At 42.2% G+C, this 17,840-nt stretch overlaps 1 protein-coding gene across 2 annotated transcripts in view; it reads right to left on the reverse strand.

Moving 5' to 3' along the window:
- LOC147031100 (myelin protein zero-like protein 2) overlaps positions 1–17,840 on the reverse strand; it is a 211,716-nt gene that overhangs the window by 169,348 nt on the left and 24,528 nt on the right. For both annotated transcript variants that reach the window (XM_085875832.1, XM_085875833.1), the window contains exon 2: positions 1,858–2,018. In XM_085875832.1, coding sequence (XP_085731958.1) covers positions 1,858–2,018 — 161 coding nt within the window. The remainder of the gene's footprint in view (positions 1–1,857; positions 2,019–17,840) is intronic.

Genomic DNA, 17,840 nt, shown 5'->3' on the forward strand with positions numbered 1-17,840 from the left:
CCTGGGGTACATTTCCAAAACCATCACAATATCAAATAAAACTGCAACTTGCAGCTTTCGATGAAGTCTGTGAAAGAAACAGAAATGCCCGATGTCAAATGCAATATCAGCTGCTAGACTGCTACTCAGAGTATCAGTCAGTCTATCGACCTCAGAAATATTGTTAAAGGGGCTGTCACACCTTGACGATTTAGCCAGCGTATGCCGACGTATGAAAAATTTGTCTAAAACGTTGGCACACGTCGAATACGTTATGGGTAAGTTGTGTATACGTTAAGAGCATGCTGAAAAACACTGCCATACGTCGTAGTACGCTGGCTTTCATCGTTGTACTTTGCGGTTGTCCGCAAATTTTAGCATGCTTGAAATTTTACGACGTATGCCGGCGTATGGCTCACACGTTCCGCATACACTGGGAATAAGTTGTAGGCACGTTACACGATCGTTAACACACGTCGAGGCACGTTATGCGATCATTGACACACGTCGACACAAGTTCCTTGTAAGTTACTCATAAGTCGAAACACGTCGAGGTAATGCTTAGCGTACCCAAAACTTATTTCGAACCTGAGTAACGTGCTTTGAACCTATGTGTAACGTACCTCCGACGCATATTGACGTATGTAGACGTATTTGATTGATGTCTTCCGGACGACCACGTAACTTACTGAACGTGTTTCTAATTTACAGCTACCGTATAATCGCGTATTGGCAGCGTTAAAAAAAAAAAAACCAACACCAACTTCTGATATTTCCTCACGTGCTGTTACGTCACGTCCGATTGCCTCTTCAGTTTGCTCATGTCTTATTAGTTCCTCCTCTGAATATTTTCTGTTTGAGGATATTGTCACGTCGACGTCGAAACTTAAAAGCAAATTTCCGAATATATTTCAAAATTCGTGATAGACTATAAAAAAAAACAACAACAACAACTTCAGATATTTCGTCACGTGCCTTCACGGAGCCAAGGAGAAAAAAAGAAAATGTGCCTTGAGCCCTTGACGGATAAAATAAGTTCCGGGTATGCTAAACATTACCGCGACGTGTTTCGACTTATGAGTAACTTACAAGTAACGTGTGTCGACGTGCGTCAACGATCGCATATCGTGCCTACAACTTATTCCCAGCGTAGCGGAACGTGTGAGCCATACGGTGAGTACGTCGTAAAATTTTCAGCATGCCTGAAATTTCACGACGTACAAGGCGTATTACGACGTATGGCAATGTTTTTCAGCGTGCTCTTAACGTATACACAAGTTACCCATACCGCATTCGACGTGTGCCAGCGTTTTAGACAAATTTTTCAGATGTCGGCATACGCTGGCTAAATCGTCAAGGTGTGACTGCGATGTTCACACTTCCAATTCTCAAGCGGTTCTGACTTAAATCGGCGTGCGGCAGCTTTTTAACAGGCTACGCCACGTGATCGTCGGCGATACGTGCAGCGCGCTATGCATACGTTAGACTATCGTTGGGCATAGGTTGTGAACGCCGACAACAGGCTAATCATTCGTTTGTCTAAGTTATCTATATGTGATTAAAACGTTCTGTGTACGTTACTAATACGTTATGCATACGTCCAACTCGTTATGAATACGTCCAAAACTTAAAAAAAACATCAAAATTTCAGCGTATGCCAACGTTTTACATACATTTTTAAACGTTGCCATTGCTGGCTAAATCGTCGAGGTGTGACAGGGCCCTAAGCGTGTAATTGAGGCCTAAACAGGGTGGACGCGTAGCGGGCGGTCCCTGTTGGTCCAAATGCAGAACTGTTGTAGCATTTGCGGGTGTGGCACTGGGGTTTTAGGACTCTGAACAAATAAGAGGTTGTTTGGAGATGGATGGCAGACTCACGTTTTCTGAAGTTCCACCATTTTGTGGTTTGAAGGTCCAGCTGATCGAGAAAGAAGGACCAATGGTACCGGCCGAAGAGAAGGTGCAGGAGAGGGATACGTCCGTACCATTCTGCACCAGAAGGTTACCTGCCGTAGACACCCGAATGGCTACACATGGGCCTGTGAATGAATACGAACACAGGAAACCTTCATTATCTTCACAATAATAAATCGTTGCTTTTGAATGAAAATTCTCACACATCCTCTTCACCTTCCCCTCACCCCCTTCATATTATATTTATCCATGAGCCTTTGCACATTATTAAAAGAGTACAGCGAAAATATTTTGATATTGGAACCATTACATATGTACTCTCTCTGGCTTATGGAAGTTCCATCAAAATGAAACTTTCTTTGGCAGAAAGTCTCTGCCAAAACTCCACCTGAAGTTGTCCTGTGACGCAAAAGAGCGATGGAATCAAAATAATCACCGAGCATTCTCACAAGTTGACTGGGAAGAAAAAGAAAATCAGGTTCAATAATGACAGCACCAAATCGATGTTGTAATCATAGCGGCGGCACCAAGGTTGGTTGCAAAAATGAACCATGCAAAGAATCACTGGGGTATGTAGATTACAGAAGGTCTGAGAATGAACATCTACATTAAAGTAGATATGTGTACGGGTTCGCACATTCAATGGCACACAGAGCGATTCATCAATGCGTATGCCATCCCTGGGCATCCCCACTGCCGGAATTAGTAGATTGACGTTCAACTTCCCACGGTGTCCTTCATCAAGAGTGGGCAAGCTATTGCCGGCACCCGGAACAAACTGCAAGTTCCTGTCCCACAGGGGGCACGGTCTGTAATAGCAGCGCCGCCACGACCCCAGCTAAAGATGATACCGACAGCATTGTTCCACATACATAAGAAGTCTCCTGTACATTAAAACCCAAAGGTGATTTGTAATGTTGTCGAAATGGATGATGCAGTGAGATGTTACAAAATTACTGGCAGAAGGAAAATGGAGAATTTCTTCGTTAGATTTACTCGTTTTGGGATTAGTAAAGGAGGTGTCCAGCCGCAGTATTATAAAAGCTTAAAAACGACACCAGTCAGACATAATGTTCGGCATTAACATCAATCCAAATGGAAACATTTTAAGACCGAGAAAGATATCAAGGGAGAAATCAGCAGGTCGTCATGCAGTAAGTACATTTTTAGCTCGGTAACAGAGTTGTTGTCAAAAAGCCTGTTGCATTTTTGATTCCCAGCTGGAAAAACTTGTCTGACTTCACATTAACTGCCAAAGAGGCCAGGTTGCAAGTTACAACACTTGGTGACATGGCGGAAAGGAAAACTCCCCACCAGCTACAGACTGGGCCTCCTCCAAATTGCCACCTCGATCTCCAACCTCAAAAGCCACAAACACATGTCCTTCCCCTGAACGCTTTTGGGGATTATCAACTTTTGGGAGGATGGTTGTGCCAAAGACCTTTTTCTCCTTGTAAGGCACACTGTGCTGTGCATACCAGGGAGGCCTGTGCCATTGGTGGAGCTTCAGGGCATTCATGACAAGTTCACAAACGTTTTGACGATGGAAACACTGCTGGACAGAGTGCCGCTCGATTGAAAGTGACTGCAATTTGGAATTTGTCCAGGGTGCCAGTGATAACTCCCCCCGAATTCTTCAAGAAAGACACCCACGGGATTTTTTTAACGTCCACAACCGACCGGTGCTGTTGAGAATCGATGAGAATCACATTTCCAGCAAATTTTGATTCAACAAAAATGAAAAGGAGTCATTAAATGAGAATCGGCATCCACCGACAAGGATGAGATGTATTACGATTTCAGGCCAGAAGCAAACTGTCAACGTATGGTGCAATGTGCACACGTTGGCTGCACGTAAAGCACAATTATGTGAGCGGAGTCAAGTGATGCCCACTCACCCTTGGGAGGGAACTTAACACCTGACACACGATGCTTGCACCATCTCAGGTGCTTGAAACGTCGAACCTGAACCTTGTCTGCCGGGCAGCTGCACAAAATACTTGGTGGTGCCTTCATTTAGGTGTCGTTTATGGATTTTCCCCAGGTCTGACAATTCTTTTTCGTGAATTTATAAAAAAAATAAAATTGGATTGGCCTGTTTGTGTTCCAATCACAATCTGAACACCTACCTCATGGTGCAGGGAACCCAGGCACAAATCCCATACACCGTAGGTGTCGGTCCATTGGTTACTAATATCCTCCTAGTTCATGTGAAGGTAAACTGATGTCGACTCGTATATTTGGCCTGCTTATGATATGCAAACATAAGGTCCTCCCCGAGCCTTAGATAACATCAGCAAATAGAATGAAATGAAAATACAAAAACACACCCAGTTTGAACAAGCCCAATCAGACGAGCAAATCATTCCAACAGGCTTATGGTAATTGTGTTTTTACCACAACCCAGAATGTTGCAATAAAAATGCTTTTTTTTTTTTTAGAGACTATTCTTAGCTATTAATGCATCGTTACCTCTGCCACTGAAGGTGGAAGGAGGTTGTGTTTTCACCCCTGTCTGTCTGTCCGTCTGTTTGTGTGCACGATATCTCAAAGAGTTGTGCACGTATTCGGATGAAACTTGGTGGACAGGTCGGGTGTGTGACAAGGACGAATTGATTCGACTTTGGTGAAGATCCGAATCCGGATCCAGATACGATATTTATTTGATTTTTTTAAAGTTATTCTTCATCGTTGAAAGATTGGGCCAAAAACGATAAAAGCCCAATATGTTCTCGTGGATCATGCTTTGTGTGGCGGCGGTATGCGCTCTACCGAGTGCCCTTCTTGTGAATGTTGTAATCATTTCTGAGCAGCAGAGCAAGTTTTGGTGAAACACCGACCTCAGGTTGAGCAGCTCCATTGGTAAGAGTTGAGTAGATTGACATGAAAACGCTATGCTTGCTTAACAAACTACTTCGGGTAAATAATGATCTGTACGAAGTAGTCCAACATGTTCTCTCGCTTCGCCATCCATACAACAAGAGCACCAAAGGCTGCATTCAAACGAGCCATTCCGTCAAAACAATTTCAGAATGGGAAAAATCATCTTTAAACAACTGATCATGTGATGTTTGATTGAATTAAATCGTTGCTGGGCACAAGTACTGATGGACACTGACATTCGCGGTTCCTCTAGTCACGGTTCATAAAATGGGACGTGCTTCTACATTCGCAGCCTTGTGCTTCATGTATTCACGGTTTTTTTGAGGACATATTTGCGTTTTTGTCGCGGTTTTTCATGGGATTTTTGATTGTTACCCTCGCCGGAGGAGAGCGTATTGCATTTGTGTCCGTTTGTTTGTTACTTGCAAAATCGAAGATTTTTTTCAAGTATATTAGTCAGTCGATTTTGTTATCCGACTTAAGGCAAATCCTACGGAAGGCGATCTCAGTTCCTTCCGCAAAGCGAGGAATGCCAGGAAACATCTTTACAATCTCAAGTCTGAATTCTCAAACCTGTCCACCTCCTCCAAATCCTGGTGGTGTCTAGTTAAATCCACTTCTGGTGTATGTTCCCCCACCATCCCCTCCCCGACCTCAAATGGCTGCACAGCTGACCCTGCATGTGAAAAGGCTGAATGCCTAAACTCTGTATTTGCTTCGAAATTTTGGGTCCCAAACCCATTGCTTTCTGTACCCAACTTACCCAGTCATACCCAGCTGTTAATGGACGATGTGTCTTTTTCTCCTGACAAGGTGGAGAGTTTGCTGTCAAACCTCGACTTCGATTCTGCAACCGGTCCAGACGGCATCAGCCCTTGTGTTCTAAAAATCTGCTCTGGTGCTCTTTCTCACCACCCTCTCTGTTCTGTTCACCCTCTCATTTTCTCGAGGTCATCTGCCATTTGCTTGGAAATCAGCAAACATTACCGCTCTGCATAAAAAGGTGCAAAAACTGGTCCCTGCAACTACAGATCAATCAGTCTGCTTCCAATCATAAGCAAGGTCATGGAATACATCGTTGCTTCTGACATCAAATCCTTCTTCTCCAATGGCTTGATTTCTCATCATCAATTTGGATATAAACCAGGTCACTCTACCTTGGACATGCTATTTCTGCTTTCCCAATAATGGATGGAGGTCCTAAATGCCAAACATGAGATCCCACACTGCTCACCAAACTCTCTTCTTGTGGTATCCAAGGCAATCTCCACTCATGGCTTGCGGACTTCCTCTCATGTCACAGTCAACGCATGGCTCTTAATGGAATTCTCTCATCTCCTCTTCCTGTCCAGACTGGAGTTCCTCAAGGCAGTGTTTTTGGCCCTCTGCTTTTCCTGGTTTTCATCAATGATCTCTCAGATTCCCTGGAAAATCATCTTTATTTCTTTGCTGATGACGTCACCCTCTGCCGTACCATCCCTCATCCCTCTGATGGGCAGGCAGCATCCTCTTCACTCTCTTGCAGACCTAGATAAAATCACAAGCTGGTCAAACACGTGGAACATGTCTTTAAATCCTGACAAATCTCACACCCTCACGACGTCTCTCCAAAAGGACTGTGTGGACCCCCCCCTCCCAATCTACTTTCTCAACAATCCCCTTGAAGAAGCCCTTTCATTCAAGCTTTTGGGTCTCACTACCTGCAAGAATCTTTCCTGGGAAAGCCACATCTCCAAGCTGGCCAGCAAAGCCAGTCGCCAACTGGGCATCCTACACTGTGCAAAGTCCTTCGTTGGCACACCCGAGCTTCTAAACCACTAACAAAGCTTTTCATTCGCAGTCTGATGGAGTACTGCCTCACACTGAGCTCGACTTCACGCTGTGTAAATGAAGGCTTTTATAATCATTGGTATCTTCCACGATGAAGCTGAGTCTTTGTGTCTCTCACCCTCTCACTGGAGGCAGGTTGGTGGTCCTTTTGTCTTCTACCGACTCCCGTCCGGCCTTATCCCTCCCCCCCTGCATTTCCTCAGGGTGCTCAAGGTCCACCAAAAACTCCCTTCTGGTGAAACTGCCAAAATCAAGAATCACTGCTCACCTGCACTCTTGCATTCCTCTTTTTCCCACCTTGAGAACAAACTCCCACACTCTCTTCAATCCCACTTCGCCCTCCAGGACTTCAAAACAGCTGTTTACCACCATCTCATATCTTCCCCCATCCAAAATCTTGACCTTTACTACCCCCGTTAGTCCAGCCCAAAAACCGACCTCTTTCAAATTCCCTGTTTTTCTTTCTGAGAGTCCCTGTAGTATCATCTTGTTTACCCTGTGTACCCCACCCCATCCCTCTCCATTCCACAGATATCCTATTCAGTGTGCCCAGTGGCTGCCAAAAAAAATGTGGGATTTCAAAATTTTAATGCAGTTAAAGCTATCAAACTAATTAGGGTGCTAAGATTGTATGGTAGCAACATTATAAGCAGTAAACATCCTATATCCACCTATTTCAATTAAAAAATATACATAACAACCACTACATGAAGAAATATAGTGTTTGTATGGTTACATCATCTTACTTAGTACATGTATAGCCTATGGTTGCATAAATATCATGTATACCTCATGATTAGGTTAGCATTGATGAAAGCCTTTATACTATTGTGCATGTTTCAGTGTATAACAGTATATGTAATCTTAATTAAAATGCACAAATTCAGGAGTGTACACTATGCAAATATAACACATTAATATTGGACTTTCAAAACACTTTAGTTTTTTATTTAAGATGTTATAACTCAAACTGGTTACATTCTAGAGTACAACTATCAGTGCCAAGTTGGCTTTAGAACATAAAATATAAACAGTATTACTATTATGGAGAAAAAAAAATCATAAAATCATTTCCCTTGCATTGAATTATAAATAACATGTGAAAATAAATCTGTCTTACTTCGGTGAGGGCTTTAATGCTACAAAGTGAAAATAGCCCTATTCATATGCAAAAGAACATAATATATCAATGTGATACCATACATGATGCCAGGTTCAATGGCTGAACAAAGCAAAGTCATCATAGCACCCATGAAAAAACTTTATGACAATGAAACTTATTTACATGGTTTATGATTTAACAGATTAACTCCTTCAAACATATAATACATTAGGACTGTTTCCATTTATTTCCCATCACCACTAACACCATCACCCTGACCTGAGAGGTAGATCACAATGATCACCCACATTACAATTTTCTTTTTCTGCACTGAGACAGTTTTTTTTTCCAATTTTTCCAAGCTGGAATTGGTTTGTGACAGCTTATTATGTCCTGATTCAAGGAGGGCCTGAGCTGCACAAATTTCTACCATTCTTTGACATTTTGATGCCAGAGCTTTCTTCAGATGTTCCTTCGCTTCAGCCACAAGTTTATCAGCTGTTTTCAGGTCTAGTTGAAGTCTGTCCTTCTGTTCCCTGAGTTTTTTTCTGCTCTTTTTCTTCAGCTTCTGTTTCTCCATCTCCTGATTTGCATCTCTATCTGCTTTGTATTTCCTATGTGCTTGGCGCACACTCTCCAGCATCGATTTGGTAACTGGAACTTGGCATCGTTCACCCTTTCCATTATGGGTCACTGCATCTTTTATGGTTCTCAAACCATTCACAGCATTTTCACTCAGATGGGTTCTCTGTGAAGTGACTGTATATTTGTTCAGTGAAAAACCCCTTTCAACATCAGCCTGTCCATGTGATATGGCCAAAACAACTTTCACAAACTGTCCAAGAATGGGGTACTTCTCTTTGCCAGTAGAGGTCTTCACATCCAACACTCTGGGCCAATATCTATCAACTCTCTGATATGAGCCTCCTTCCTCCATGAACCAGGATTCATTGATTTCATTCTCAGCCTGGTAAAGCATCCATTCATCACCAATTTGATCTATGTCTTTATCAGAAAAGATATGAGGAAATTTCCGGGCAGCTGCTTTGATAGAATCCATTGATTTCTCCTGCTGTCTCATCAGTGGATGTAAGAAACGTAATCGCCTCAGCAAAGAATTGTCCAGTGGAAGGCGATTAATCAAATGCTTTGCTACAGCAGCATATATGCATCCTTGACATCTGAGAAGAAACCAACTTTATCCAATGGAGTGATGTTCTTCTTTGGCAGAAGCTGTCTTGTTGATTCACCAATGGCAATGCGGTCATTGGATAACATCAAGTCCTTCTTCATGATGTCAGTATCAAGCAAATCTTGGCCTTCTTTGTCTTTTATGACTTCACATTTCAGGAATTTCTTAAGTATGTTCTTCAAGAGATCTGAGAGCTCTGAATAAAGGACATGTATGAGTGGCTCTTGAGACTGGAAAAGAGTGAGGAACCCATTAAATGCACTGGTAAGGTACTGCAAGAAGCGCAATCTGAGCAGGGTCAGGTCACACAGCTGTTTTCTAACGTCTTTGTATCTCTGACTAGAGATAAGCAGATTCACATTTTCTTTTGGGAGGAAGACAGTGAAGTACTCAACCAAACTTTTCCATTGCTCTATCACTCTTTCCAATACAGTGCCAATGCTCAACCATCGATTGCTAACATAGTGTATAAGAACATGGTTTTCCACCTCCATCAAAGCTTGAATTTGGGAGTAGTCCTCTTTACGTGATGCCGTTTGATGGAAGAACTTGAATAGCTGATCAAGAAAACTGTCTATGCCCCACGATTCTAGAACACCCATTGCTTTTCCAAATGCATTGTGTACAGTGTGTATGTTGCATGATCCTACATCAACAAGCCCATGGGAACCTGCAGCCTTGCAGTCTGCATCCATTTTTCCCCATAATGCTTTGTTTGTTTACATTCAGTCCATCCATTCCCAGCATAATCATGTTTTTTTAAATCAAGACCATCTTCTTCCAATGCGTCTGAAAGGGTGTCCCTCAGAATTTGAGCTGTTGCATGACCCAACATCTTTGACTTCAGGTAGCGTGTGTCAATCAATCCATCATTCCAAAAACGAATATGGATATCTACTTGCTTTTTCATCTGGTCATTAGTAGTTTCATCTAACAAGATGGCATAAAATGTAGAAGTGTTCCTAATCATTGTAACAAGATCTTCATGAAAGAAAGAACCAAGTCCATGTGAGACTACATATGAGACTTTACTACAGTTAAGTTTCACATCCCTTGAAACATCACTGTCGGCAAACATTTCTTGAAATGTTTCAGCTATCTTATCACATGATCTGAAAGATAAATTGTCTTGTGCAACTTTCATGACCCATATAGCTTCTGCTTTTGTAACTTTGTCTTGGTGTGAAAGAGTCCATTTTCGGGATGCTCCAGAGGTTGATGCTTGTGACAAATATATCCCACCTGACCCAAATTTCAGCTTTGACTGTCCAGATGCAATTACAGTTTTAGCCACTCTAATATGCTTTGTTCCTTCAGCACGTCTTTGTAGTTGATAAACACCACCATTGCCAATATCAATGTCTTTCTTGCATAACGCACAATGAGCTTCCTGGTCTGATTTCTTTTGTACCCATTGGCTAAGCGCATACCCATTCTTGTCCACACTATTCATCCAATTTTCATTAAATTTTGTTGTACGTCGTGGCATTTTTATGAATTAATATGTTCTCTTGCTTGTAAAACAGATTCTACAGCTTCACCTGTAAGCAGGAAAGCAAATAGGTTAAGGAATTGTATATACATGTATATGCCAAGCAACAATCCAATATACATGTATCATGAAAGGGGAAAAAAACACCTTATATGCAAGTTAAATTGTTGTGAATGTTAACATTACATGTACCAGCATTACCAGTATTCCAAATAACTACCTCAAATGGTACATCTTTTAATAGCCATTTATAAATACACAATCATAATATGGTGTTGTCTTACACTTTCAGCATTAAAAAAACCATCACAGACACAGTGAACATGATGATGAAGAGAAATGTGTTATTTTATAATCACCATGATATCCATCAATGATTTATATTTATTACTACAGCAAAAAGATTGAAAGTGCATTAAATGACGCCTAAAAAAATGCTCCAGAGGCCAGGGGTGCAAAACCCTATCAGATTTTTGGGCTGAACAATACTAAAAAATCTGCTGTAGCCATTACAATTTTTAAAGGTCTGACAAAAATGTGGGAAATGTGGGATTTTTTCAAAAATGTGGGACACATTTTGCAAAATGTGGGAAATGTGGGAAATGTGGGACCACTGGGCACCCTGCCTATTGTCTCTGTTCCACACTATCCACTATTTTGTGCTTCTTTCTGCTGCCCTCTTGTCTCCTGCCTTCTTATATGTCTCTGTCTATTAGCTCTTACATGAGACTCAACTTGGTATACAATAAATAAAATAAATTTAAAAAAAGAGCACACGCAATGGACTACTGAGCAGTGGAGGAGAAATGTGATACGGTCAGATGAATCACCCTTCACCATGTTCTCGACAAATGGACGAGTGCATGTTCGGTGCCAACCTCAAGAACTCTACAACCCTGAGTGCTTGGTTCCAACAATGAAGGGTTGTGGTGGTTCTGTAATGTGGGCTGCATTTTCCTGGCATGGTTTGGGTGCAATTATTCCTTTAGAAGGCAAGGTCAATGCTAATTGCCACGTAATGGTTCCGAGTGATCATCTTCACCCCATGTTGCAGCATTTATTTGCTGCCGGGAGGGGTGACTTCCAGGATGACAATACCTCCATACACAGAGCATGTGTGGTTGTCCCAATGGTTTGATGAGCATGGCAATGATGTTATCCATATGTCATGGCCTTCTCAGTCACCAGATCTGAACCCAATCGAGCATTTATCGGATATTCAGGAACGACGCCCGAGAAAGCGTTTTCCACCTCCATCAAACAGGTGTGAGTTGATTGACTTTCTCATGGAAGATTGGTGCCGCATCCCTCCTGCAGAATTCCAGACACTGGTGGACTCGATGCCACAGCGCATACAGGCTGTACCACTCACACGTGGTGTCCCAACGCCATATTAAGTGACTTTCCATTGGTGTTTTCATTTTTGTCCATTACCTGTACGTACCGTATATAACATCTAATTATCTCATATATATAAAGCCGAGTTTGTGTCTGTGGGTGCATGTGTGGGTGGGTAATAAGCGCCGCCCATTCCACAGGCCACACCTTTCCCTCCAGCAGTCCAGAAATCACCGCCATATTTTTCACTCCACATAGACTGTTTATAGGCCTCTGATGTACATTTGAAGACTGAACAACGTGTCTTCTATCATTAAATGAAGATACCGATTTGAGGAAACAAAGGTACATTTTGATTACAACTCAGATGAGGTAATGCATGTTTTGTCTGCAGCAATCACGGCAGCAGTCCAATATGCACTGCCCAATGAAGGTACATCAATTCTCAAATGCAAGGGAAAGAAAATAGTGATATTTCGTTTTAAAAGAACTTTTCATTTTCGCTAGACTTTTCAAGGCTTATAAACAAACTGATGGACATTGAATATTATGTGAAGTCAACAAACATTAAAATGGGTTTGGTTGTGAAATACCTGCATCCGTCATTAATTCGGCGGGAGGCCGGGGAAATTCCTGAGATATTTATTATGTACATAATGTACACTTTATGTACATGTACATTTTAAAGCTGTACGACATGTACACATCCACATCACCTCTTTAATAATAATAAAAAAAGTTTTTCATGAAAAAAGAAGTCCTTTTGTCAGTTTTTGTATGTACTGCATGCTGTTGAGATGTCCAAGGTGCGTTCAGTTATCAAGCAGCGACAGTAGCTTGCGCTTGCCAAGCCAGCCGTTTCTTATCAACAGTTTCTTAGAGAGTGCTTGCTTGAGTGCTTTAGCCACTTGGTGAGCTCTCTACAACAAACTTGGCAACTGAACACACCCCAGATTCATTACATGGTGATGAGGATAAACATCTATACCACCACTTCTTTCAGCCATATCGATGAATTCGTCCCTCAGGGGGTGGGAGGAGGCAGGGGAAAGGGTGAGGTGGGAAGGGACCCCCTGGATGGTGGCTGGCAATTCCGGGTTCCCCTGCTCGTCTTATAGATGAAGCTCTTTCTCACCACTCACTGAATGACTCACTCACTCATTGACTGATAAAGATAGGTACCTTCCGGGTGATGTAGAAAGCTGAAATTTTGTGTGCCGGTGGACATTGAAGAAATTACACCGGGAAAAAAAATCACAGAATCGTCGGACAATATCCATAAAGTAAAATATAAATAAATGAGAAAAAAAAATGGGGAAAAAAGAAAAAAAATGCAGGTGAGCGACTCAGGACAATGGGGGAAATCAAGGTAATTTTGTGTGGCAATGGACATCAAAGCTGATACATCAGGAAAAAATCACAGAACCATTGGAAAACATCCATAAATGAAAATATAAATAAATGAAAAAAAAGAAATGAAAATAAATAAATGAAAAATCAAATGCAGGTGAGTGACCCGATATATATCTGAAATACCTGTCAAAATAGTGAATCCTCATTGCACTCTTGCCTTCCCTCCCTCTCCCTTTTAACACATTTTTAATACATGTACACACACACACACACACACACACACACACACACACACACACACACACACACACACACACACACACACACACACACACACACACACACACACACGTTGCTTTTGCCTGCCCTCCAGTATGAATTGAACCAAGCCTGGTGTTGGCTTAGTGGTTCGGGTGGCGGCTTGTGATCCTAGAGTCCTGAGTTCAAGCCCTGTTGGCTGCTGAATTAATACACCAGGGGGTTGACTCAGCCTGTCATCCTTCTGAGGTTGGCAAAATGAGTACCAGTGTGTACTGGTCGAGGGGCACTGCACCAGCGACACAGTGGCGCTTCCAAAAATGATAGATACCCCGGCAGCTAAATCATACGCAAGAAGAAGTATGAATAGTTATCAAATCACTGCGTTTTTACCTCTTGCGAGAGGTAAGGTGTGTGTGGGTAGACCTCCTGTCTCACATTGCTCATCACTACGGTATGACAATTTGTTGTTCAAGTCGAGCTTCATACAGAAGTCTGTTGTAACAGTTGTGTTTGATGCTACGTCATACTTGTGCAACCTTTCACCAGCAAAACTTTTTATACAACCTACTACCCTTGTAAAACTCACAGAATGGGAGTTCACCTGCACACTTACATATGTGGAACAACCTGTTTGATATTCATTGTTTGGGGCCACGGGGAGGATACCAAGTTAAAATAGAATTGAGTCATCACACTCATACTCAGAATGTAAAACAGTTCACCACTTAACCACCAATTATTATCCAGGCAAGCTCATACCATCAATATTTATACCGAGAACAAACGGGCCCTCATTACAATAAGTCATACTCTGCCCAAGTATCCCTCTGATGACTCAATTCTGGTGACAAGCATGTACCTCCCATAGTCACCGAGTCGTCATGACTCTGCTGATCAAGATTTTCATGTCTCTTCCCTCCGGGAGGAAGGAAATAAACAGGAAACCTTTTTAGATCAACTCAGTGGGAATCTGTCACAACATGGACTCTCAAGATTGAGCTCATCTGGCAACAATCCTATCAGAGCCCGATCGAAGCAATTCCTCGTTCCAATGACCAATGAATGCCTTTTTATTACATCCGAAGTATTCAAATCTATCGTCGATAACACAAGTTACATTCGGCCAACATTTTCCCTCTGCATTCCCAACTTAACCTGCACTCATCATACATTCCCACCCTCCCCCTCTTATGCACTCTCTTTCGGTTTATTTGATCATCTTCATTAATATTTCACTACTTCCTCCCCAGGTGCATGCAAATGGCCTCCTCCAATGCAAAGTCCCTTTCAAAGCCATGATGGGCAACATTCAAAGAATACAATAAACTCAACATGACATGTTTAATAAAGTTGTGTTCCACAAAATTAAATAGAGCCTAGCAGTTGTATGTTCTTGTCAAAACTTATTGATCGATTTATGTCATTAAATTGGCTTACAAATTGTTTTCGAGCTATCTCTGGAGGTTTTCATCAGATATTATGATAAATCAAAGGACATCGTTATGTGTCAGGAATAGAAAGGGTTCTTGTATGCCATACCTCCATCGTGATACTCCCGTACAAGTAGAATGTTTGATACAAGTTTTGTAGCCCTGCCAGTACAGCATTAACAATAGAACAGGCCGCGAGAAGTCCAGAGAGACAGCACCCTGTGTGCTCGAGAGGAACCAAACACGAAGAAATGGCGAGGAGGGCTTCATGAGCGTATATGGAGTACAAACATTAGCTGTCCATGATGGTTGGAACATCATTCATTGGATATTTGATTCCCTTGCCTTTAATAAACAACAAACGGGAACATTGAGAGCAAATTCAAATCCAAATCCTCGATCTTTTCTACCCCCGTTAATCCACCCCAAAACCCACCTCCTTGAAATTCCCTGCTTTTCTTCTTGAAAGTCCCTGTAATGTCCATCTTGTATTATACCCCATGTTCCCCACCCCATCCCTCTTCCTTCCACAGATCTCCTAACGTCTTTGTCCCCCACTGTTTTGTCCTTCGCACTCCAGCACCTCTTGTCTCATGCCCCCCTTGCTGTGCGTTGTGCGTTAGCCCTCATACGAGCCTCGACAAGGTATACAAAAAAAAAAAATTGATCCATAATGCTGTACCAAACACAAAATCCAATCACCAAAAGCTATAAACAAGAAAGGTGTGCACCTACGTTTCCTCTGCCTATCATATCCATCGGTTTTCATTGTCTCAACGTTCACCAAGGTTCTGTATCTCATCAAAGCTTGCCTTTTGCACCGTTTCACTGCCCTCACATTCACTACTGATAGACAGGATAGCTCATTGCTGGCATACGTGCGCCACGCAGTCTGGTTTTACCCCTTAAGTGACCGGGATCCGAGTAAAAACTACTCTCCTGTTTCATCAGAGGGCCAGCTGTACCATTCAGGTATGTAATCATACAGGAACTACCTTAAGCTAGCAAGCCATCAAATCTGCTCGTAGGAAGATAAATCACTCGTCGTTGGTCCTCACAGTCCCTGTGCCATGACAGCGAGTGTTTGTGAGAGCTGGGTGGATCATTTGCAAGAAGTGTAAAGATATGTTACCCTCCTTTGAGAGAGGTGGGCTCTCTCATTCACAGCAGTTGTCACTAACATTCTTGGAGGACTGTTGCACATGCCAAACTCTGAGTGAGACAGACGCATCTTTCCTCTTTTTCTATTTTGAAACAATAGCCCCTGAACATGTCTTAATTATCAGTGTGAATGAGTCATACAGTCAAGTTAGAAACATTCCTTTATGCCCTCCAACCACCGAAGGTGGACTGAAGTAATGTTTTTACCCGTCTGTTTGTCTGTCTGTGAGCACGATATCTCAAAAAGCTGTCGACGGATTCGGCCGCAACTTGGTGGACAGGTTGGACATGTGACATGGACTGAGTGATTAGATTTAGGTTAATGTACAGATGCAGATCTGGCCTATCAGTGGGGGTACAAAATCGTAAACTGTTCAGGTTGACGGAGCTATGCATTCTGAGTGTCGTTCTCGTTGTGAAATGCGTTTTCTTATCCAATTGGGGAATCCAAACGTGAAGGAATATACAGATAAAGAATTCGACTTAGGGGGTACAGATTGAAAATGAAGAAAGAGTTGAGTTAAAACTGAGATGAAATGGGAATTACTTTTACATAGTGTGACGTTTGTACGTGGGATAGCTTGCCAGGAAGAACAATTAGGGGTAAGGATGGTTGATCAGCCTCAAAAATGGAAGTATAGTAAATAAATACTGCACCTTAAGGTGGAGAGAATAAACAATTACAGGTGGTTGGGGAAAGTAGGTAGGTACGTATAAGCATGTGCGTTGTGTTGTGCTGTGCTGTGGACATGTGCACCTTTCCCATGCTTGCTCTCATTCCTTCAATATCTCCTCACTCCCATGTGCTTTCTGCAGCAGTGCTGGACCCCCCCCCCCACTCCCTCCTTTTCATAGAATATACACACAATTTCAAAACACAGCTGGGCAACAAGTGTGCCCCACTGACCGGGTCTTCAGTCAAAGTCCTCAGCATCATCCAATACGGTCCACTGAGGTGATGTGTGGCAAAAAGCAAGAGTGTGTGCGCGTGTGTGTATATCGTTTTAAGTCAGAGGACTGTACTTTAGATCACACAGTGCCTTTCAAAAGGGTAAGCCATCATGTGAAAGTACGCTGGCTGCAAAATTTCTGACCCGAACGTATCAGATCACTGGAGTCATCTACAGAAAATACTACCAGGACTCAAGCTTCAAAACTGATTCAAAATTGTGCAACAATTGGCCTGAAATAAAAGCTTTTCTGCATTTGTGAATCATCATAGTGGGCCATGTGATTCCCCATGTCACAAGGGTGTCTAATAGTCTTCGTTGCACCGAAGGCTGGAACACTGAACTCAGATTCCAGTTATAGTCAATGTGTGACTAAAAGAAGAGACTCACTAGAGGAGACAGACATTCAAACCTGAAGGCTTGAGTTTTTTTTTTATCAGTTACACTGTCAGCGTCTGTGAACTCTATCGATAAACTTACAACTTTGATCGTCTTAAAAAAATCTGCAACAGAAATAAAAACAGTCTAAAGTAAACTTTTATCAAAGTGTTCATAATGCTGGATGACGGTCACAGGACTGTTGTTGTTGACGTCCTTTAAAAACAGCAAGTGTCCTGGTTGGAATAATTTTCAGTTTTGTTTGACTGCAAGACAGGCAGACAGAGTAAAAACAATAACATAAAATAAAATTAATGACCTCACTCCTCTCTGTGCATGCACGATCAGGACGACATTCCAGACATTTTGACAAGCCAAAGTACTGCTATAACTGCATGTTAGTGTTCCAATTCATGTTCAACAGGATTCAAAATATAAATTTCAATGTAAATTAAGTTGTTCCTCAATCATAGACTGACGTGGTCTGTAGACAGATAGACAGACAGACAGACAGACAGACAGACAAAGTGAACCAATTGCATAACCCAACTTTTTGCTTCGTGAATGCAGGATATTC

This window comes from Eptatretus burgeri, chromosome 3, assembly GCF_056783735.1.
Source record: "Eptatretus burgeri isolate ZD-2024b chromosome 3, Ebu_testis_v1, whole genome shotgun sequence".
In the NCBI taxonomy this organism is placed as follows: Eukaryota; Metazoa; Chordata; class Myxini; order Myxiniformes; family Myxinidae; genus Eptatretus; species Eptatretus burgeri.